General features: G+C 45.9%; 1 protein-coding gene across 3 annotated transcripts; it reads left to right on the top strand.

Moving 5' to 3' along the window:
• Nucleotides 1-59: 59 nt before the first annotated feature.
• On the top strand, nucleotides 60-18435 carry PPP1R10 (protein phosphatase 1 regulatory subunit 10). Of its 3 annotated transcripts, XM_087438260.1 has the most exons (20): nucleotides 60-265; nucleotides 804-1327; nucleotides 7550-7667; nucleotides 8378-8464; nucleotides 8626-8761; nucleotides 9197-9248; nucleotides 12073-12150; nucleotides 12286-12459; nucleotides 12693-12798; nucleotides 12895-13007; nucleotides 13728-13828; nucleotides 14070-14217; nucleotides 14296-14454; nucleotides 14552-14798; nucleotides 14969-15032; nucleotides 15142-15336; nucleotides 15502-15577; nucleotides 15831-15944; nucleotides 16105-16914; nucleotides 17176-18435. In XM_087438260.1, the coding sequence occupies exons 3-20, from the start codon at nucleotides 7561-7563 to the stop codon at nucleotides 17283-17285; spliced, it is 2877 nt and encodes a 958-aa protein (XP_087294386.1). In that variant the 5' UTR covers nucleotides 60-265; nucleotides 804-1327; nucleotides 7550-7560; the 3' UTR covers nucleotides 17286-18435. The 3 variants fall into 3 exon arrangements, with proteins under 3 accessions (XP_087294386.1, XP_087294387.1, XP_014638390.1); XM_087438261.1 differs by lacking the exon at nucleotides 60-265 and having other exon boundaries at nucleotides 595-3492; XM_014782904.2 differs by lacking the exon at nucleotides 60-265 and having other exon boundaries at nucleotides 596-1327.
• Nucleotides 18436-22831: the final 4396 nt, after the last annotated feature.

Genomic DNA, 22831 nt, shown 5'->3' with positions numbered 1-22831 from the left:
CTAGGGTAGGGGCAAGGACAAGCCCGCAGTGCGGGGCGAGGCCGCGCACTTGCGTCAGGACGGAAGCGTGGAAGGGGGGCTGTGGGCAGAAGCCAATTTCAACTGCGTCACAATCGAATTCGGCCTCAAAATTGCGTTTTTGCTGAACCGGTCACTATGACTCTTAGATCTCATTCTTAGAATTTGCCTTTTAAACAATTTTGAAGGCGATTTGGACCGAGATCGTCTCAGTGCGCATGCGCCGGCCCGGTTCTACCAACCCAGGGTGAGCAATGTCTCGAGGGCGGAAGTGGTGGAAGGAGAGGAAAGGGAGGGGCTCGGCTCTGCGATCACGCGCACGCGGTGGGTGCCAGGAAGGAGGCGGAAGAAGGTGCTGGGGGGAAGGGGCTGAGCGAAGGCGAAGGAAGGATAGCCAATCAGCTAGAGAGTTGTCTTTTTCGTTGACCAATGAATTCACGCCTCGCGCACAATGTCGCGCGACAAGGGCGTTTCACTAGCACGTTTAGGCGCGTTGGGCGGCGTCCGGGTATAAAAGACTCCGCCCGAGCGGGCAGCCGCCATTCTGGGGTTCGTTTAGAGGTAAGTTTTGGTGTGCTGTCGGTTAGGGGGTAAGATTTTGCGGAGAGCGTTGCGCTGGGAAACGGGTCAGGCATGGGTTCATTTGAGAGCCATGATTTATATGAAGCGGCTGTGTTCGTGATGGGATCTGGAGGTGTTTGGGGATAACAAAGATGAAACTTTTGGGTGTTTAAAAGCAAGCCGTACTGATTACATCTTTCTCCTTTGTGTTCCTTTTATCCCAGGTTTGAATTTTCTCGGAGAAAGACAGGCTGCCCGCGAGGAAAAAAGAAACAAGCCGCAGCAACATCTAAGCCCTTGAAAGGATCCTGAGAGAGGGGGGAAAGGGAAAACAGCAGCCACCAGCCCAACCACTTGTGTCTTCTGCCCCTTCCCATCTATCTTGCCCACCCCACCAGCCCACGCTGCTTGGGACTTGAAATCTGTGGCCGAAGGACCGTCACCACATAACTTCAAAAATAATCAACCACCCTCCCTTCCCAAACCCGCCCAAATTCACTCAACCAGCGTTTACTTTTTTGAATCCACTCAGAACTTTTTTTCTACGACCCCCCTCCCTAAATGGAGTTGGGTGGGGGGGGAAATGAATACTGAGTTGGCCTTTATTTTTTTAAGAGACTTTTTGATCCAATGAGGCCCCCAAATAATTGAGTTTTGGGTCCTGGTTGGTTGTTTTATTTTTTTTCTCCAAAATTTTAATCCCCTTCCCCCTGAGCCCGAGGTGCTGACGTCGCAAAAAAATTGGATAGTAAGTGTCGAATTTTCAAAAACCAGCCTTGCAACAAGAAATCAACGTTTCCCGTTGTGAAACCAAAAATAATGAGAGGAAGAAATGAGACCGTAGAACAAAATAGAGAACTGGAGAAGGACCAAGCCGGTCACTCTATCTCCATTAAAAAGGGCCTTTGGGTCTAAACAGTCTTGATCTCTTTCCCCTACCACCTACCTCTTCCTGCCCTGCTGCAGGCAAGGAGAGCGTGGAGGGAGGGCCAGCAAGTGAGGATTTTGATGGTTAACCCTTGGTAATCCAGCCAATTTCCAGACTGCCAAAGCCATAAGTGTTTGCTTTTTATAAAGAGGAATGGTTACCTTCCTCTCGTTAGCAGTCTTCAAAAGGGTTAATGAGCTCACATACAAAAGATGGTGGATCTTGAGGCCCAGAAGTCCCACTTCTTTGTGTGTGAGACAAGCAGGGCGCCTTTCAATTTGCCAGATTAATAAGCAATCTGTACATAAAGATTGCAGGGTAAGGAGATGGGCAGAGAGAAATAATAGCTGGCTATGACTTAAAATGATTGTTAAATCCTCTCAATTTTAATGTAATTTGCTTGGGGTATATTTGTGTGCTTAAAATAGGTGGCAATCTAGGAATAAAGATTGCAAGACACTTAATTCAGGGCAAAATATAATCTTAGTGGCAGTACATACAAGATAATACTTGGGGAGGTAAAGAATGTTTTATAATTGTTGCAGATTGCGTAGGTTATTTAAAAGCAAAAAGTGGTTAACATTTTAACTTGATACTTTTTGGTGGGGGGATACAGTTAAATAGCGGGTGGAAAGGTTGGGAAATGTGGAATTCAGGAGAATAATTTTAAAAGCCATTTAGTGCAATTGAATGCTAGCTTTCTAAAAGATTTGTGTCGTTAAAAGGAATTTTTTTCTTCCCTGCTTCAATATGGCGACTTTCCTTGTCCTTTTGTCTTCCAAGCGGCGGCGTCGCAGGTTGTGTGTTGACCCATTTTTCTCCTGTCCTCCCACCTCGACCCTATTTGATGAGAGGGGTCCAAGTCCTCCCCCTTTCCCTTTATAGGAAGGATGGGGGTGGTCGGTGGTAGCAGGTTGAACCTCAATTGCAAATTCAATTCTTCCCCGCAGAAAATTGTTCTTTTAATATTTTAATTGCTTTTATTTTCACAATGCTCTTACTGACTCCAAATAGGTCAGACCATTCAGGATTTGGGGCTGGTTTTTGTTTTTTTACTAAAAAAAGGTGTTTTTTAATGTAACTAGCTCCCGGCAGAGCCCGGACAGCTTTTTAACTTTTCCTCTTCTCCATTACAAAATGGCGTCCCTGCTTCTTTGTTGTTTTTCTCCCCCTTTTGCCATCCAGAGCTTAGGGCCGCCCTAGAAACTTGGTCAAGGGGGAGGAGCAGCCTTGAAAGGTGATGTAATCAGCTTGCTTCCTCTTCTCTCCACCCTCTTGAAACTCCACCCCTGAGCAGATGCCTTCTGGATTGATTTCCCTGTGCACGCTGCTGCTAGATAGGAAAAGACTTTTTCCTTATTTTCTTTAGAATATTTTATAGCCTTTATCTTAAAAGGAAAAAAGCTTATAGGAATTAGGTCTTGAGGCTGTCCATCTCCTTGGGCAGCTCTAGTTTTTATGTTTAATAATCAGAGCCTGTTGCATTTATTTTCTCTTTTCACTCATCACAACTGCTTGGAAGTTTTCCCTGCTTCAGTTGCCAGGGGTGGAAAGCCCGTCAAACCAACTATCCTTTAAGACCGGGAGCCTTTTTGGGGAGTGTGTGAGCGTGTGTGTATGTATATATGTGTGTTGGGGATACTGGGGAAAGACATGAGCTTGTGAAAGGATAACTTGAATAGACAAATGGGGCCTAATGACACTGGAATGTCCCATTTCTGCTCAGGAACCAGTCCTTGGGCCTCCTGCATTTGGTCGCTTTGTATAATGAGAATCTGGGGGAGGGTGGGTTCTTGAGGACTTTTCTTCTAAATCGCCCTTATTCCCACCTCTGGGTTTGGGAATAAACTCTTTGTGTTCAGTGCTGTATCACGTTCTCCAGTTGCTTAGCTCCTGTACATTGGTACTAGGATGAGAAGTGAATCTTTAGGAAAGGAGGCGGCAGTTGTAAACTCAAGGCAGGGGGAATCAAGCTACGGTTTCTGGTAAGCAAACCCTTTCTGGTATTAACATTTCACAACCTTCATTTCTTTTTTCCAGAGAGCCACCTTTTTTGAATTTCTTTTTCCTTCCCTTCTAAAAGAAATTCCTTAAAAAACATTAATGGGGAAATAATGTCCTCTTCATTTTTCAACTCGGGCAGTGCTGTAGCAATGGGTGCATGTTCGAAAGCCATGCCCTATCTGAGGGGGGTATTGGGTGTCCTGTCCCTTTCTTATCTTTCTTCCAACTTTTTCCAAGTCAGATCTTTATCAGACTCTCCATATACTTTTCATTTTTTTAAGTCCTACATTGAAGCGTGGAGCTTCTAGGCAGAATTGGAAAGCCGTTTTGTACAACCATCCTGTGGTGACTTGGGTGAGACTTATGGGCTAATTTTCTACTGGGTACGGATTCTCCAATTACTACTTAAACTTCTGGATTGGATGGGAGGGACTCTTCCACATGTCTATTGACCACAAGTTTTTTATCTTTTAAGCAGTTTGCCATGTGCCTCTGCAGCATACCTTCCTTGGGAGCTGAACATTCTACCCACTGGGGTTCGTGATCTCTAGTGAGCAGGGGATTAATAAAGAAGATCTTCCTTAAAATGGGAGATGGGAAACAAGGTCTTCTAGGGAAACCAAATCCATCCAGAGAACCTCGAAGAACCTGATCCTTGTAGTTTGTGGCTGCAGTTCTATGCTAGGATCCTTTCCTGTTGGGGGCGGGGGGGGGGGGGTGAGTTTACATCCTCATTGAAAGGCAAACAAGCTTTTTGAGGAGATCATGTACCAGGTTTTCAAAATGACTGAGGAATAGAGGCTTACTACTTAGAAGAGAGGTACAACCCTGTGAATCACCTGAGAGACATAATTTAGTCCACTATTGCCTCAAAATGCCTAGGAAATGCCTCAAACACCAAGGAAAGGGAGGGGAATGTAAGGGGTTAGGTACAAAGCATTTTCATTTCCAGAAGTGCTAAGACCTCTAAGTTAGGGTAAACTCAGACTCCTTCCTCCTTTGTTAGAAGAGTATTGTAATTGTTTTTAAAAGGGCTTTGACCTGCATAGAATTTCTGTCCTGAACCAATTCAGTTCTTTGTCGTTGGTGATGGGTATAGAATAACTTTAGCTGAGCTAGATATTTTTCTCCCCTTTTAATTAAATAACCCTCAAGTAAATATTCATTTTGGAGGCAGGAGTCAGTGTCACTTCTGGAGTTTTAATTTTATTTTTGGTAAAAACGGTAGAAAATTCCCCAGTGCCTTGTGTCAGTAGTGCACGGCTCGGCCTGCAACATCCTTCATAAGGAAAGTCCAGCTTAGGACAAGGACAAGGTGGAGATGAGGCTAGGGGTTGCTTTTTCCCCCCTCCCTCTGTAGGTTCTGCCTTCAAGGAAATTAAAAGAAAACGTATCATGCCCTGGATTATTTTTGGTTCCAGAAAGCTGCTTCAGGCTTTTCATTCCAGGCTCCAGATATGAGTAGGTGATGTTAGGACACTTGGTCACTGCCCCGCCCCTGGTCAGCTCATTTGCCTTTTCTACTGTAGGCCTGTGCCAGGAATTTCGGCTCTTCATTCCTTTCCACTTGACTGCCTTGGAACTTCTTTCTTTCAGAATGTACTGACTTCAAAGTAAGGAAATTAGGTTGTAAGACACTTGGGATCGTTAATTTTAAATGAGTGTAAAACTCATCTGCCTGGAGGAAAGCCATCATGAGAAAACCCACTACATTTTATCACATGATTGGTGCTCGTGAGATAAAATTTATATTTCCAAAATATAAATAATAATGGAAAGTGAATATTTAACATTTCTTCTTTGTTTTCCAGCTTCCCTTGACTATTCTTGCTTGTTATGAATGGATATTAAAAAGTTGTCCCTGGGTCCCATTCCCAGCAGAAGGCACTGGACAGAATTTAGCTTTGTACTCATGGGTCTCTTTTTCTCTCTAAGGATGGTTATTCTCTTGTCTCCCACCCTCTTAAATGAAGGAACATTTGAACTTAGGTGACCGAGTTTCTGAAGGAGGGAGGGGTAGCAGGCCTGTTGGCTTAGCTGGTAGTTGGATATGCAAAAGGGAGTTCTCTGAGGTGATGTATATTCAGCTCTGGGTTTGGATCAGTGGGGTCAGCTGTATTTAGTGGGGACTGGTTTGAAGTGATAATTTAATTGAAGGCTTTTTGTCGAATTGTGTATGTTTTGATGATATGTATTACTTTGGATTCATTCATTGCATTTCCAGTCTCTAACAGATAGGAAATCTGTTTTCTATATCCCTTTATTGTATCTATATATCTCTTTATAGTGTCTGTCACTTTAGAGTGTCTTACTACATGGGAAAAATTCCTTTATCCCCTGTGTCTGTCTCTGTGTGTGTAAGGATCACCACACTGCAGTGGATTTGGCCTGTGGACTTCTAACTTATCGGTATTCTCCTTGAATGTTTTTTCCTCTGACCTCAGGTTCTACCTGTCCTCGTGGAGGTTCCAGGGCAGCAGTGACAGCACAGTTAACCCAGATTTGCTCACCTTGCAGCATTTCTTACCTCAGCTCCTCTTTCTCTTTTCAGCCCACAAGTTATGATCTCAAGATCCAGCCTCCTCCCTGCTTCTGCCTCTTCTTGCCTAGGTTGTTAGGACCTATACATTTAGAAATTTATTGACCTTTTTTGGAGGAGAGCTAAAAGTTGAGATTATGATGCTTGTTTTTCTTTTTTGGTTTGTCTGAGAACAAATAGAACTAATTTACTTTATAAGAAACCTGTTCTCTTTTTTGTGCAAAGTATAGTCATCTTTGTAAAACACTGGTTTGCCCAGCCTTCTGCTGGGATCATGTCTGTTCTCTCTTCTAGAAGCAGGATGCAGGGGTTTTTCTCTTTGCCACCTTCCTACCCACTGTTAGCCTTATTTCCCAAATGCAGATTTTACAAGGTGGCTTGCTTTGTTGGTTCTCAGAAGCCAGTGTTTAGAGGCATTGTGGATAAAAATCCCAGTCAGAACCATATTGATTCTAAATGACCTCTCTGGAACTTGGGTTCTGGCCTTGACATTGTTTCACACTTCTCTGTCCCACAACAGCAGTCTAGCTTTTAATTAACTCTTTTCTAACCTGCTCTAAGGTAGCTACTTAACATTTACTGGCATTTTTCCAGCTTCTAGCTTTATTTGTTCCATTCTTTTTGGCTCCATGGTTTCTAATTTCAGGCCTTCCTGGGGGGGTGTTGGATGGTGTGATTTTGAGGGGAACGGGGTGAGATTCCCATCCTTGCTTTTGAAACCACAAACCAGTCTTGCTCTTAACTTTGAAACAGAAGTTGTGCAGTATTTGGTTAATGAGTGACATTCTGTTCAAGGCTTAGGAGGACCTGCTTAATTCCCTTTGTATCCATTTGTCTTCATTTCTGGGAGTTACCCACAACTCCCCTGGGGGAAAGGTTCTGTTTTCAAGTTTTGTTTTCTTCCCTATCACCTACCACTTTAGATGATTGTCTACTGGTGCAAGCAGAACATATCCTGCCACTTGTGGTGATTATGACTCTTAATGGGCTAAGATAATAAGGAATTGACTCTTAGAAGACATTTAGCCTGAGCACTCAAGATTGGCCCTGTTCTTACAAAGCTACAGTTTTTTTCAAGTCAGATTTATTAGCAGCCGAGAAGAGGACCTAACAATAAGCAAAAATGCCTTGGGGAGTTGAGCATTTTGTTATGGGAAGATGAATCTTAGCCCTAATACGATCTTGTGAAGTTCAGCTGTCCTAGGAAGGCAGTAACTGGGAGAGGGAGAAAGCTGTGATGCTCCAGTCCTCCAATCTAATTTTCTTCCCATTTAGTCATGTATTAACACCATGCTTAACTTGCCAGGGCTAGTTTTTCATTAGCAACAATGATCTCTGTTGCTTTTTCTTATCTAGAAAATAATGAGTGTATTTAATATAGATTGTATAAGTAGTCACTATATTTTGTCAAATGTAGAGATGAGATTTATTAGAGGGCATAGTGGAACTGTCCTTGCCACCCATTTATTCTGTGGGTTTGTTTTGTCCTCTCATCTTAGAAACCTCGATCATGGGTTCGGGTCCCATAGACCCCAAAGAGCTTCTCAAGGGCCTGGATAGCTTCCTTACCCGAGATGGGGAAGTCAAGAGTGTGGATGGGATTTCCAAGATCTTCAGGTGAGTCTGTACTCTTCTTTGGATTCATTGTGAGTAGAGGGTGTTGTATGTTGTCACATGCCTATAATTTTTACGGCAGACAGGAATGACTGTTCCTGGAGAGAAAAGGGAGGGTCAATAGAACAGGATTCAGATCCAATAATTTTGGCATAAGTGATAGGAAAAGATGATCCCTTGGTCCCTGGCCGTAATGGAATCTGGATATTTGGACATTCACAGTCCCAAGGGAGTCACACTTTGAAAGGAAGGAAGCAAGCAGGGGAGCCAGGTAACAGAATTCTTGGTTCTGTTTTGGGTCACGTTCCATGTACCCAAAACGTCATTTTCCTTCAGGGATCCTTAAGTTTCCTAGGGGAAAGCAAATGACTAAGCCAGTCCTGAAAAGACTAGGAGGAATGGTTGTTGAGGGCTAGGACTCTTCGCTTGGAAGCAGAATTAAATGTGCCTTGTGTGTCAGGAAAGCAATGATGCTCGTCCTCCCCAGATCAGAGACTTCAGTGTCTCCTCAGTTGTCTTCCATCCTCCCATGGGTTTCCATTTCACTCTGGATCCATCCCGTCCTCCTGGAGGCCTGCGTGACCCTCCCACCCTCGAGGAAAGTCCCAACTCATCAGACATCTCTAGGCACTCCCACAAATTGCAGACTCTTCTGCTAAAAGAAGAGGTGCTCTCTGGCTGCTCCATTGCTAACCTTAACTCATCTCTTACAGTCTGATGAAGGAAGCACGAAAGATGGTGAGTCGATGCACTTACTTGAACATTCTCCTGCAGACCCGTTCACCAGAAATATTGGTCAAGTAAGTGGGGATGTGGGTGGCTGGAATGGGAAGACATAGTTAGAAGGTGGGGGAGGTGAGGCATGGGGTTCCTGGGTTGTTGATGGAGAACTAGGAGTATGGGCTGTTGTACTTCCAAAACTCAAGAAGGGCCTTACAGAATCTCTCCTACCTGCCTGCAGGTTTATTGACGTTGGTGGCTACAAGCTTCTTAACAATTGGCTTACGTATTCAAAGACAACCAACAACATTCCCCTCTTGCAGCAAATTCTATTGACCCTGCAGCACCTACCGCTCACTGTGGACCATCTCAAGCAGGTACCTTCAGTCTTTACAATCCTGGTTCTTCTTTCTTGTATAGCCTAACAGATACAAAACTCACACCAACTCTGATGTGGCTGCAGTCTTGGGCCTCTGAGGTAGAATGGTAGAAAAAATAGGAATTTGGAATCAGAAGACTTGGTTCGAATTTATCTCTTTATTAGGTGTCTGTCTTGGGACATTTCATTTATCTAAGCCTCAATTTTTTCATCTATAAAATGGGAGTAATTATACCTATCTAACTGGGTTGTTGTAAGGATTAAGTTAAGGATATGTCTACAAGGGTTTTGTAAAAGGTAAAGTAGTGTATTAATGTTAGTTACTGTTAAGGGACCATTAGGAGATTGTGAGCGAGTTTGTGGGGTTGTTAGCTCTGAGTGGGCTTATTTTCCTCCTGGCATTCACCTTTCTGCTGCTCCCCATCTCTCATAGAACAACACAGCCAAACTGGTGAAGCAACTGAGCAAGTCAAGTGAGGATGAAGGTAGGGGCCCCTCCTTCTCTGTGTCCTGGGCCGTCCTCCATTACTTCCACTTAATTACGATTACCTTAGTTTCTTTCCCCATCCTTGGATTGTCCCTTCACTCCTGCCTTCCTCTTTCTATCTCACCTTGCTTTTCTCTTTCTTTTAAAAATTTAGTTCCTCTAACCTGTCCCCTCTTTTCTGTTCTCAATTCTGAATGGGATTTGTCCATTTCTCTACCACTGAATGTAAGATAAGGTACCATACATTAACTAGAAGCCAATTCCTTTTTTTTTTTGTGAGGAAGATCAGCCCTGAGCTAACATCCTTGCTAATCCTCCTTTTTTTTTTTTTTCTGCTGAGGAAGACCAGCTCTGTGCTAACATCTATTGCCAATCCTCCTCTTTTTTTTTCCCCCCCAAAGCCCCAGTAGATAGCTGTATGTCATAGTTGCACATCCCTCTAGTTGCTGTATGTGGGACACGGCCTCAGCGTGGCCGGACAAGTGGTGCATCGGTGCGTGCCGGGATCCGAATCCGGGCCGCCAGTAGCGGAGTGCACGCACTTAACCGCTAAGCCACGGGGCCGGCCCTAGAAGCCAATTCTTAAGATCTCTTGGTGTAAAACGCATACCCTTAAAATTCTTTGGGGAAAATAGTGTCATCTAGAGTGTCTATCATTATTTACTTCTGTTTTTCTAAATATAGTATATTCTGGGACCTTCAGTGTCTATTTTCATAACAATAGATATACTGGTTCTACCAATAAACACCTTCCTGTAAGAGATGGCATGATCCTGACTCCTGGAGTATATCATAGCTTTGATAGCAACAGGTTTTTACCTTTTCTAAGACAAAGGGTTTTGAAACTCCTGGCAAGGGCCAGAAGACGAAGCCTGGCTCCAGAAACTCACAGCCTTTTCTTTAGAGAGTAAGGAAATTAAAGATTTCCTTAATCCCTCCCCAAGGCATAAACCAGGAGCACAAGACACTAGTATTCCACAAGTGAGCAGTATTCTAGCAGAGATGATCCCCTGATCAAAATACAGGCTTGCTCTGTGTCTAAAGGGAATGGGTTGCTAGGTCTTTTTTGCAAAGAGGCTTTGGTTTTTTGGCATGGAGGGAGCACCTAGGCCTGGGTAAATTTATCTGAAGTTCCTTTAGCTATCGGAGAAAACTCTGGGAACACCTTTCCAAGATAAAGGATCCCAATTTTGTTTTAACTCACAGTATTATTCAAGTGAAAAACATTTCCTAGCTTTCCCTTTTTTTAGTTGTATTAATTCTCAGTTTTTAGGTCTTTTTAGTACCTATTTTTGCCACATCTCAGAGTATCTTTAATAATAACTCGTAGTATAACACAGAACACAGGAGAATCCTATTAAATCATTGCCCATCTTTTGTTTTTTCATCATTGGGTATATTGTTCCCTATTTTCCACCTGGCTTCGTTGTGCTGCCTTTTATGAATATGGGTTTAATTATTACTCTCTACTTCCTTTAGATACTGAAACGTGCACATTCCTTATTGACTGTAGTTAAGTCTTACTGGACCATAGTATCAATTCCTCCAAAAAGGCTTTAGGATATTCCTGCATTAGGGTTCATGTTGCCTTAGGTACAGAAATTGCCAGTTGTGTGACTATTTTGAAAGGTTAGGTTTTAAAGTTCTGTGACAATCTCATTATTAAATGAGTCTATATGTGGGGATGTTGGCAAGAAGAGAGGTGCCACAGATAAGAGATGTTAATTTGCCAAGTACAAAAGGAAAGAGCTACAAAGCTTTTTCTCATATGTTTAGAAACAAATTCTGTTCTTTATCTTTAAATTCTCTCACCATCTTTTCTGTCTAGATAAACTCTGCTTCCACAACCCTAAATTAGTTTGTCTTTATTTTATTTATTTATTTGTTTATTTGTAAGGAGATCAGCCCTGTGCTAACATCTGCCAATCCTCCTCTTTTTTTGCTGAGGAAGACTGGCCCTGGGCTAACATCCGTGCCCATCTTCCTCCACATAAATAAAACGCCGCCACAGCATGGCTTGCCAAGCAGTGCGTCGGTGCGTGCCCGGGATCCAAACCGGCGAACCCTGGGCCGCCGCAGCGGAGCACGCACACTTAACCACTTGCGCCACCCGGCTTGCGCCCTAGTTTGTTTTTAAGCTTTTTTTTCACACTTGCCACACTTAATTGATTTTTTTAAAGCCCTTGTCACTAGCAGCAGTCTAGGAAAAAAGGTTGCCTAGAAAATTTTTTTGTAAGGTGAGTCTAAATCTGCCTCCTTGAAACTTTGCGTTAAGTTTGCCTTTAAAGAGACAATGCAGAATAATACTATTTCTTTTTAAATCTATTAGCCCTTCAAATATTTGAACCATGCCTACCTTTTTCCTGAGTTTAGTTTCTATTCTTTCAACAAGTATTTAGGGGAAGAGCAGAGGCACTGGGCTCATCCTGCCCCGCTGTCTAGTCTTGTGGCTGTAATCTCTATGCTTCTTTGTGAAGGAAGATTAAAAATCTTCAGGTTATTGTAAGAGTCACATGAGATACATGTAACACAGTGATGTAGTCTTTACAACGTCCTCTGTATTAAGTGTTAGTTCTTTTCACCCCCTAGTGTTGTGATGGTGTCAGGGTTGAAAATTATCTGAATAGAAGACAACTCTGTGGTTCATTGTTCTCTTTTTAAGAGTTTGGTTTTTAAGCCTATCTCATGTTCTTCTTAAAACTCTGGGTTACTTTTTCCATTACCCAGACTTTCACAGTATATTTTTAAACATCTCTATTTTCTGTTATTGGAAGAATAGTATTTTAAATTATTTAGGCATTTCTCCTTTCTCTCACCTGCAGAGCTCCGGAAATTGGCCTCAGTCCTTGTCAGTGACTGGATGGCTGTCATCCGCTCCCAGAGCAGTACTCAGCCTGCTGGTAAATTCCTTAGTCCTTTATCCCTCATAGTTAATGGGATGTGGCCTTCAGTGCCCTCAGCCTTCTTTACCTCTGAGTGATGGTCTTTCTCTTTACCTAAACAAAATCCTTTTCTGCTTTGTTTTTCCACAACAGAGAAAGATAAGAAAAAACGTAAAGAAGAGGGAAAGAGTCGAACCACCCCTCCTGAGCGACCCTTGACTGAGGTGAAGGCTGAAACCCGGGCTGAGGAGGCCCCAGAGAAGAAGAAGGAGAAGCCCAAGTCTCTTCGAACCACAGCACCCAGTCATGCCAAGTTCCGTTCCACCGGTAAGGCTGTTTGCTGGCCCCTGGGGCATCTGTGGGCATATGCACACCCAGGGCCTTGTGGTGGAATAGTTGTATTTATGATATGGTAAGCCTGTGGAAGAGGGATGACTAGTGGGCAAAGCTTTGAGGGGATGGTATATAAGGTTAGATGAAGATTGAAGTGGGGGAACAGGGAGGAAGAGTCAAGAGGGTGGGGAGTGAGTTCAACCCCAACACAATGTCTCTTCCCCCAGGACTGGAGCTGGAGACCCCATCTTTGGTGCCTGTGAAGAAGAATGCCAGTGCAGTGGTGGTTTCTGACAAGTATAACCTCAAACCCATCCCGCTCAAGCGTCAGAGGTATAGACCATGTTCTGAATTTCTAAATGGGCTGGGTGTGGGACACGAGGGAGAAAGAAGGGGTTGAGTCGGTGTTGACAGTTTCTCTTCTTACAGCTCCGCAGCTGCTCCAGGAGATGCTGCCCCCACTGCAGAGAAGAAATACAAGCCACTCAACACAACACCCAACGCCACCAAAGAGATCAAAGTGAAGATCATCCCCCCACAGCGTGAGTCTAAAGTGGGGGGATGTGCTTTGAATTGGGAGCAAGACCCTTAATGGGAATACATGTCCTGGGAGGGGGGAAGTTGTTTTTCCCTCTCTTTGATTGTTTTCGTCTGACTTCTTGGTGTCCTTTAATTTTTGTGCCTCTGGAATTCCCCGTTCTTGGATTACTTAGGAGTAATTTTAGAGATGAGGTGGGGAGGTGTGCTATTCATTCGCTGGTTGGGGCCCTCCCAGTTGGCAGGATAATCTGTCATGTCAACAGGGCTGGCTTTGGGGCCGGCCCCATGGCATAGTGGTTAAGTGTGTGCGCTCCGCTGCTGGCGGCCCAGGTTCTGAAACCCGGGCGCGCACCGGTGCACCGCTTGTCAGGCCATGCTGTGGCGGCGTCCCATATAAAGTGGAGGAAGATGGGCACAGATGTTAGCCCAGGGCCAGTCTTCCTCACAAAAAAAAAAAACAGGGCTGGCTCTGTCAGTCTCCTGAGCTCGAATTCACGTCCAGGGCTATGGCTTGCTTGCCGTTAAAAAAAAGATAGAATAACAACGAGAATTTCTTGTATGAGTCCTCCTGCCTATGCTACCTGGTGACCTTGAGTTTATTATGTCCGAAGTTGAGGCAGGGTCTCCATTGGCCCATGTCCTGCCCTGCCCAGATTCTGTCTATAGGAATGGGATTGTGAAGGAGGTCTAATGATTCCATTTTATGCTCTTTCCTTGTGTAGCTATGGAGGGCCTGGGCTTTCTGGATGCGCTCAATTCAGCCCCTGTTCCGGGGATCAAAATTAAGAAGAAGAAGAAGGTGCTGTCACCTACAGCTGCCAAGGTATGGGCCCTGGGCCATAGGTTTTAGTGACAGGGTATAAAAGGTAAAGTAGAAGGAAGAGCCCAGCAGCTCAGAGCAGTTGGGGAGGACAAGAGGAGTTGGTCTCAGATGTAGACTGGCGGCAAGGGGGCAGTGTTAGAGACGGAGTACTTTAGGAGCATTGGGGGATGTTGCCTAGGACCCTGGACTTACTGCCTTGCCTTTCCTGTCAGCTCATTAACTTCTTTTTCTTTCATAATAGCCAAGCCCATTTGAAGGGAAAACAAGCATAGAACCAAGCACAGCCAAACCTTCTTCCCCAGAACCAGCACCTCCTTCTGAGGCCATGGATACAGACCGTCCAGGGACCCCAGTTCCCCCTGTTGAAGTCCCAGAGCTCATGGATACAGGTAAGTCTCACAACTGGTTCAAGCTGGGAGGTTTTCTGAAAGGAAGGACCTGGGTCTAAAACCTCTCCTGCGTTACAGCCTCTTTGGAGCCGGGAGCTCTGGATGCAAAGCCAGTGGAGAGTCCTGGAGATCCTAGCCAGCTGACCCGGAAAGGCAGGAAGAGGAAAACTGTGACGTGGCCTGAGGAGGGCAAACTGAGAGAATATTTCTATTTTGAACTGGATGAAACTGAACGAGGTAAGAGGTCACATTTCCCATATAATAGGTGGGTACAGAGAGTTTAAAAAGGACTTGGTTGTTCTTACATTCTTGCTTTTTCTCTCCTTGCCAATAGTCAATGTGAATAAGATCAAAGACTTTGGCGAAGCAGCTAAGCGAGAGATACTGTCAGACCGACATGCATTTGAGACAGCCCGGCGTCTGAGCCATGACAACATGGAGGAGAAGGTACCCTGGGTGTGCCCCCGGCCCCTGGTTCTGCCCTCACCTCTTGTCACCCCTGGAAGCAACAGCCAGGAGCGATACATCCAGGCTGAGCGGGAGAAAGGAATCCTTCAGGAGCTCTTCCTGAATAAGGAAAGGTGAGTAGAGCGAGGTTCACGCCCTGGGCTGTTGAGCACTTAGACCCCTGAGGGGAATGTGCCCTGGGGTAACTAAGAAGGGGGTGGAGTTAAGGAAGAAAGTTGAGGGCCTGAATAAATAATTTGACTGTCATTCTTGTTTTTTCCATCGCCTACGGCATTCCTCATAGTCCTCATGAGCCTGATCCTGAGCCCTATGAACCTATACCCCCGAAACTCATCCCCCTAGATGAGGTGAGTGGGTGTTACGTGGCAGTGGAGGTTGTAATTGGCTTTAATGAATTGTTTATGTGAGACTCTCTTCATTCTTTTAGTTAGTCCTGATTGTTTCCTGTTCTTTCAGGAGTGTTCCATGGATGAGACCCCATATGTGGAGGCCCTGGAGCCTGGGGGGGCCGGAGGCTCACCTGACGGGGCAGGTGGCTCCAAGTTGCCTCCTGTTCTGGCGAATCTTATGGGAAGCATGGGTGCTGGGAAGAGCCCCCAGGGTCCTGGAGGAGGAGGCATCAATGTCCAGGAGATCCTCACCTCCATCATGGTATGAGCCCTACTTCCTCTTTGCCACTTTCTCTGGAACCTCCCTTTCTTTATCCCAGTCCTCCTCATCTTCCTGCTTCCCTCCTCTTTTGGCTTTCCCTTTCTCTGCTGGTGGTTATCCTTGCTGCTCTCTATTGATCTTGCTCTCTATTGACTTGCCTCACAGGGTAGCCCAAATAGTCATCCCTCAGAGGAACTGCTGAAGCAACCAGACTATTCAGATAAGATCAAGCAGATGCTGGGTAATCATCAGGGCCAGCCCCGGGGCCTGGGGGAGGAAGCCTGCGGTGGAGTTGGGGGAAGCAGAGTTCACAGACCCTGAAGAGCAGGGGTGTTGCCACTAGGCGGCAAGACGTGGGAGGGGAAGACTGGACAGAGAGAGCATTGCTCTGCCAGGTTGGTCTGAGGGGGTCAGTTGGGGACACCTAAGTGGGAAGTCATGCCACTCTTATAGAATCTTCTTGCTGACTGTTTTACTCTTTTCTTTATTAACAGTGCCACACGGACTCTTAGGCCCTGGTCCAATAGCCAATGGTTTCCCACCGGGAGGTCCTGGGGGCCCCAAGGGCATGCAGCACTTTCCTCCTGGGCCTGGGGGACCTATGTCAGGTAGGTGGTGAGTGAGCAGTTGGAATGGGCTTATCTGCTTAATTTTGGCCCAGTAATAGTATAGGATTGACCAAAAAGTGGGAGGTAGTTGACATTGGGAGGTGGCAGTCCCTGAGTCTAAACAGGTAGCTAATATTCTCTCTCTGTTTTCCCCTAACAGGTCCACATGGAGGCCCTGGGGGCCCTGGTGGGCCAGTGGGTCCACGTCTCCTAGGTCCCCCACCCCCTCCCCGGGGGGGTGATCCCTTCTGGGATGGCCCGGGTGACCCCATGAGGGGTGGCCCGATGCGGGGGGGTCCAGGACCTGGTCCTGGACCATACCATAGAGGCCGTGGTGGCCGAGGAGGAAATGAACCTCCTCCTCCTCCTCCATTCCGAGGGGCCAGAGGAGGTCGCTCTGGAGGAGGACCCCCAAATGGACGAGGGGGCCCTGGTGGGGGCATGGTTGGAGGTGGTGGGCATCGTCCCCATGAAGGCCCTGGTGGAGGCATGAGCAGCAGCAGTGGACATCGTCCTCATGAAGGCCCTGGCAGTGGCATGGGTGGTGGACATCGCCCCCACGAAGGCCCTGGCAGTAGCATGGGTGGAGGTGGGGGACACCGTCCCCATGAAGGCCCTGGCGGTGGTATGGGCAGTGGCAGTGGCCATCGTCCTCATGAAGGCCCCGGCAGTGGCATGGGTGGAGGCAGTGGACATCGCCCCCATGAAGGCCCTGGCGGAGGAATGGGTGCTGGTGGTGGACATCGCCCCCATGAAGGTCCTGGCGGGAGCATGGGTGGAAGTGGTGGACATCGCCCCCATGAAGGTCCTGGACATGGGGGGCCCCACGGCCACCGGCCTCATGATGTCCCTGGTCACCGAGGCCACGACCATCGAGGGCCACCCCCTCATGAGCACCGCGGCCATGATGGCCCTGGCCATGGAGGAGGGGGCCACCGAGGGCACGATGGAGGCCATAGCCATGGAGGAGGTAAGGATGCTCCCTGCCCCCAATATGGCTTTTGGTGTCCCATACTAGTCTCTGGGGAGCAGCACTATCCCTGTATGCTAGGCAGAAGCTGAGGTCGCCCCGTTCCCAGCATGTGTGTCAGTTCATGCCCTTTGCCCTTCCCCCAAATCCCCAAGAGTGTCTCTCTGCAAGTTCTGGGATGCCATGACGGGGAGGTGGGGTGAAGGTGGCATTGACCTCTTAGCCGTTTCCTGTCTAACCATTCCACCATCATTCCCACAGACATGTCAAACCGCCCTGTTTGCCGACATTTCATGATGAAGGGCAACTGCCGCTATGAGAACAACTGTGCCTTCTACCACCCGGGTGTCAATGGGCCCCCCCTGCCCTAGGGCCCACCTGCCTGCCCCGCCCACACACACATCCCTGTGGACTGCAGCCTTGATCCTTCCACCCTCTTATGGCTTCTGTGAGGCCCATTTTTCCCTTTCCCCAGCTGATGAGGAGCCGGCCCCCTCAGTTCCCACCTGCTTGGGTTCCTGGGGGTTTTCTGATCACTGGTGCGCATTGATGTACATATTTTCCTCCAGTCTGGGGAGGAGAGAGACTGGACACATTCTGTACCTTGGACTGCTGAAGAGGAGACCCATTTGGCTTCACTTTTTGAGGAGATTTGCCCTGTAACTCCAAACCCCTTTCCAGTATTACCCTTTATGCCTGAGAACCTAAAGCTGGTTATCCTGGAAAACACCTCTACTCTCCTATCGTGGGTCTTCCACGTGCACACAGAACTGACATGGGATCAGCTGCACTTATGAAATCATCCCAGCCAAGTTCATTATTCCTCCTGGGGTGGGGAGATGGTAAAAGGGGTATTATATATCCCATTGCACTGAGAGGGCTCAATCAGGCTGGATTTGAGTTCTGGAACACATCATTCCCCACTCCTCTCCCGACAGGCTTTACATTCTGAGTCCTTTCTCAAGTAAGACTTTGCAACCTTCCGTGACCACCGAAGTCTGCATCATGGGTCTGCTAGGTTCGGTGATGGCCAATTTACATCGGCATCGAGTGGAAGTTTTAGCTGGCATAGGTGAGGCCAGTGGTGTGGTCCACCCTTGCCTACAGCTCATTCTGGAAACTGTAAAACACTTCAGTGAGACCAGCTTTTCATCAACTTAAGCCCGGCATGCTGGGCCCGACAGTCACACTACATGCACTGCCTTTGGGAGCTAGCGCGCTCCTGGCCCCCACCCGGAACCGTGTTGGTGTGAGGCCTCCAGCTCCCTTCCTGTCAGCCACTTCTAAATCCCCCCAGGTTCCTTCCTGGGTGGATTCAACGTGACTTGCCCTTTCCCAGCCCTCTCCTTCACCTGTCTCGGCATCAGTTGTTTTCTATGAAAACAGTGGATTGGTTGGGTTTTGTGCAGGGTCTTGGGTTAGAGCCACAATGGATTTGAGGATGAGTATTTTCTTTTTCTTTTGGTTTTGTATATTTTGTACATTAATAATAAACAGTGGAAAGAGAAGCAGCTTATTTAACCCCTGGAGTGTTTGGACTCTTTGTTAAAAAAACGAAGCCCAGCCATTATCAGCTGTTTAAGGTGCATTAATACAAACCCTTGTGGAATCTGTTTTCAGTCCTTTGAGTGGAGCTGACACTTGTTCTACCTTGAAGTCATAGTGTTAGTATTAAGTGAAATACTGGTGAAGGAATATTCAATACAAAACACCATAGGACACAGTAGATCCTGTGGATCAACATTTGAGCGTGCAGTGGGACCTTGGGGAGCAGAGCTCTTCACAGATGGCTGGAGCTACAGGTGGTGTGGGCACATCAATTCTAGATGAACCTACCATCCTACCCGTGGAGTTGGTTAGGGAAAGGAATTTAAGTGAGGGTGGGTGGGAAAGGAAAAATCCAAGAGCAGTTTCTGGGGAAGGAGAGAAAAACAGCAGTTCCAGCGGAGAAAGTGAGAAGCAAGAATAGGGAAACAGACTGCTCTTCCCAAAAAAGTGGCTCTGCAGAGTAGACGAAAACAGGCCTGTTGCTAGAAGAGGTCAGGTTCTTAAGGACGAGTATTAAATTGAGGGCCTACTTGATGGAATGAGATTGAGGAGACAGGAGGTTTTGGAGACCAGAACATGGAGAGAGAGGATTAACTTGAAGTTCTGCTATCCTTGAACATAGAAATTAGGAGCATAATCAGATTTTGGGGGACAATGGGGATACTGGAGCACGAGTTGTTTGAGAAGAGTGGTTTTCAACCTTTTAGCATTCATCAGAATCATCTGAAAGGCTTGTTAAGAGACAGATTGGGGGAGGGGTCCAGCAAAATTTCTGATTCAGCAGATCTGGATTCTGAGATTTTGCATTTCTAACTTCTCAGGTGTCGCTGATGCTGATCTGGAAAACACTGAAAAGACGGCCCTAGAAGACAAGTACCTTGGCTGTTACTTCCAGGATCGGCCACATGAGGGCAACAACTTCCCAAGTTTCACAGGCCTCATTTACATTTAGTAAGGCCAGTGGGTTAATTTATCCTCCTTTTGGGCAGTACCAGGAGGGGGTGTTCAGTCAGTCAGCCTGTTGTTGCTTTGTGCACTTGGGAGACGACCTGAGAAGAGGATGTAATCTAAGGGCCAAGCTAAGAGGTGAAATACCAATGAAGTACACAGCTTAAGTGAAAAAAACAGACCAATGGCACAACCTAGCGGTCATTCTTTAACTTGTGTTGCTTTCCTTCTGGTTCCATCTACTGCCTGCTTCTCACCTTCCCTCTGTCTCCTGCAACAGGCCACAGGAACCCTTACAGAGAACTGAAAGGTTTTTCTATTTTAATTTAAAAATGAATTCAACCATTTTTCTAATTTTCTATGAAAATTCAAAGTAACCTGTTACTTAAAGAAAAGATTTCCCTTTTTTTTTGGCAGGGAGGGAGAGGCTGAGCATCTCCTCCACTCCACCAGGCCCAATGACCCAGTTTTGTTTCTTCACCAAGCCCTGCAGGCACTTCTCTCCCCCGTTTCCAATTGGTCTCTTCTTCCTTTCTGCTTTTTTCCCCCCAAAATCCCCTTTCAACTTTAGACGTTCTCTGTCAACCCTTCCCCAAGCACACCAGTTCATTCTCCAATTCTGAATCATCATTATTCTATTTCTCCCATTCCTGCTCCCAGGCAGTAAACGTAACGTTGAAAAATCAAGAAATCCTATCATCTTGGCCCAGTACAAACTATTAGCACTGACTCAACGTTACCGCTGCTTGGCAAACTTCCTGACTCTGGCACCAAAACTCCTGAGAAAGAGCCCCATCCAATGTGAGGACCATTCCCCCTTCTCTACACCTGCAAACATCCAAGTCTACGCTGTCTTCCTTCTGTTCTTCGAGGAGGAATGGTTATCTCTTTTCCATGGTAACATCCAACTCTTCTCCTGGCATCTCCTCTCTATCTCCCCTGACCCACTATCCTTCACCCAGTAGCTGGAGTAAGTTTGTAAAAATGAAAACCAGATCAATGCACACTCCTGCATAAATACCACCAATGGCCTCTCGTTGCTGCTAGGATCATATCCCAACTCCCCATCCCACAGGCTTATAAGGCCCTGTGCATTCTAGCCCTTGCTCAAGCTCTTAAGCTCAAGCCATGTTCCTTGACCACGTCGCTCTCTCTAGCTTCTGCACATTCTGGTCCCTTCCCAGAAGGCTCTTCTTTCCCCCTCATCTGGATGGTACCTTCTTCACCTTCAGGCGTTAGCTTTAATGTTACTTCCTCCAAGAAGTCTTCCCTAATCACTCAATCTAAAGGTGACCCCCCACCCTTTCTCTCCTGGCACCTAACGAACTCCCAGGTGACGCTCACGCTGCTGGTCAAGGACACTGAGAACCACTGCCCTAGAACAGCTAGTGCAAGTATCTCAGTTGTTGCATTCAGCACTGGCCACACAACTTCTTACATTCCCAGGCCTCCTTTGAGTCCTGTATGGCCACAGGGCCCTTTCCTGGTTTTCATTCTTTCCATTGTAGTGCTGACCATCTTCCCTAAGATGTCTCATGTGTTCCTAAAACAGTCCTATCATGCCCCTCTAGACTCATCTTTTGGGTATCTTGTCCACATTCTATAGATTAGGGAGAATGCCCGACACTGGAATCAGATACACAAGGGCCATCATCCTAGGAACAGCCCTCTACAGGCTGGGTGACCATGGGCAGGTTAGTGTTCTCTAAGTCTTAAGTTTCCTTGTTAGGAAGTGTGGAGAAGAATCACTACTTTTTAAAAACGTTTCTATGGTGCTCATTATGTACCACATTAGTGCATGATTTGTAAGTAATAAGTTGCTTATGAATAAAAATTCTGTTAATGAAATTCCATTTTGCAGGCTTTGGGTTACTCATATACTGTACCATGTAAATATGTTACTTTTTTTTCGGTTTTGCACTCCACTTCTATGCTGCTCTTTTTTAGAGGAGGGGCATTCTTTTGCCCATATTTATGTGCATTATTATTAATTCCACTACACAGTATGTATATTGAGGGAAGAAATGAAATTTGTGCCCATGGATGGATGTTATTTTGGAGAATCTGAGCTATCCATAATGAAATTAGTGATTAAAAACTTGAAATGCAAAATTTTGGTATTTATTTTATAAGTAACATTCCTATATATTTTATGTACTATTTCATCTAGTGAAGTGAAAATTTTTAAGTGTCAAGTGTAGAGTGTAACACGATACATGGAACAAAAAAATTTTTTTTCATTTTTTTTTTTTTTGTGAGGAAGATCAGCCCTGAGCTAACATCTGCCAATCCTCCTTTTTTTTTTTTTGATGAGGAAGACTGGCCCTGGGCTAACATCTGTGCCCATCTTCCTCCACTTTATATGGGACGCCGCCACAGCATGGCATGCCAAGCGGTATGTTGGTGCACGCCCGGGATCTGAACCAGCGAACCCCAGGCCGCCGCAGCAGAGTGCGTGCACTTAACCGCTTGGCCCCGGAACAAAAAAAATTTAAAGCACTTTATGAATTATTTACATATCTAACCCCTTAATAACCTTGTTATTAAGGTAAGTCCTTTTTATCACCTTCATTTACAGAGGAGGAAACAGGTACCAAGAGGCTAAGTAGCTTGTCCAAGGTCACACCATTAGTAAGTGGACTTGAAGCCTGGCTCCCCATTCTGATAGATCTGCTTCATGGAATTCGTAAAATTACTTTACATTTAACATCTTACTCAGGTGCTTGGCAGAAGACTCATTTTTTTTCCCCTAAAATTTCATTAAGGGGGAGTTCCTTAATCTCTAATTTGGAGATGTCCCCTAACAGCGCCTCTGCAACTCTCTCCAGACCAAACCTTCACTTCCACTATAAACCTTGTACTTGAGGTCCAGTATTCTCTTGGCCAGAAAATATTTTCCCAAGAATAGTTATCCAAACTCAGTAAGTCTTAACCAAACAGCTCTTCGTGTTCCCCCTGGAACTGGATACATCTGATCATTCTCTTCTTTCTCTCCAACTCCCACACCTAGCTCTTCCCATCAGTCCTTTCCTTTCCATCCCTCTCTCTTGTACCCTAGTTCAGGATTTATCACCTCATGCCCACAACAAAAGTTACAGGGTCCACCCTGTAAGTTTCTATAGTCCCCCTTGCTCATCACTTCCTAAAATCACACTAACCACTCGCCACTTGTATTTTACTTTCCAAACCCACCTCTCCAATCTAACTCTAATAAGAAAAGTGGCCACACCAGCCATGATCTCTCATTAACGCCCAAATAGTTTTTTCTTTCTTCCAGGCTTTAGATCTGCCCTTTTCCTAGGTTCCAAAAATGACTCCCTATTCCCTCATTATTCAAATCCTTATTTTTCAAGGTCCACCCTCAAGTGATTCTGCCAAATAATCAAGTCCTGGATAATCTCCCCCTTCTATGAACATGTGG

Source organism: Ceratotherium simum, chromosome 13 (genome assembly GCF_057802395.1).
Source record: "Ceratotherium simum simum isolate JZ-2026a chromosome 13, ASM5780239v1, whole genome shotgun sequence".
Lineage (NCBI taxonomy): Eukaryota > Metazoa > Chordata > Mammalia > Perissodactyla > Rhinocerotidae > Ceratotherium > Ceratotherium simum.
This window is presented reverse-complemented; position numbering and strand designations above follow the sequence as displayed.

What these genes read in the sequence shown, in the direction of transcription:
- PPP1R10 (XM_087438260.1), top strand. Translation starts at nt 7,561, where the DNA reads ATGGGTTCGGGTCCCATAGACCCCAAAGAGCTTCTCAAGGGCCTGGAT. An exon ending in TGTCACCTACAGCTGCCAAG is followed by an intron (nt 13,829 to 14,069) that starts GTATGGGCCCTG and finishes CTTTCATAATAG; the next exon opens with CCAAGCCCATTTGAAGGGAA. An exon ending in CCCAGAGCTCATGGATACAG is followed by an intron (nt 14,218 to 14,295) that starts GTAAGTCTCACA and finishes CCTGCGTTACAG; the next exon opens with CCTCTTTGGAGCCGGGAGCT.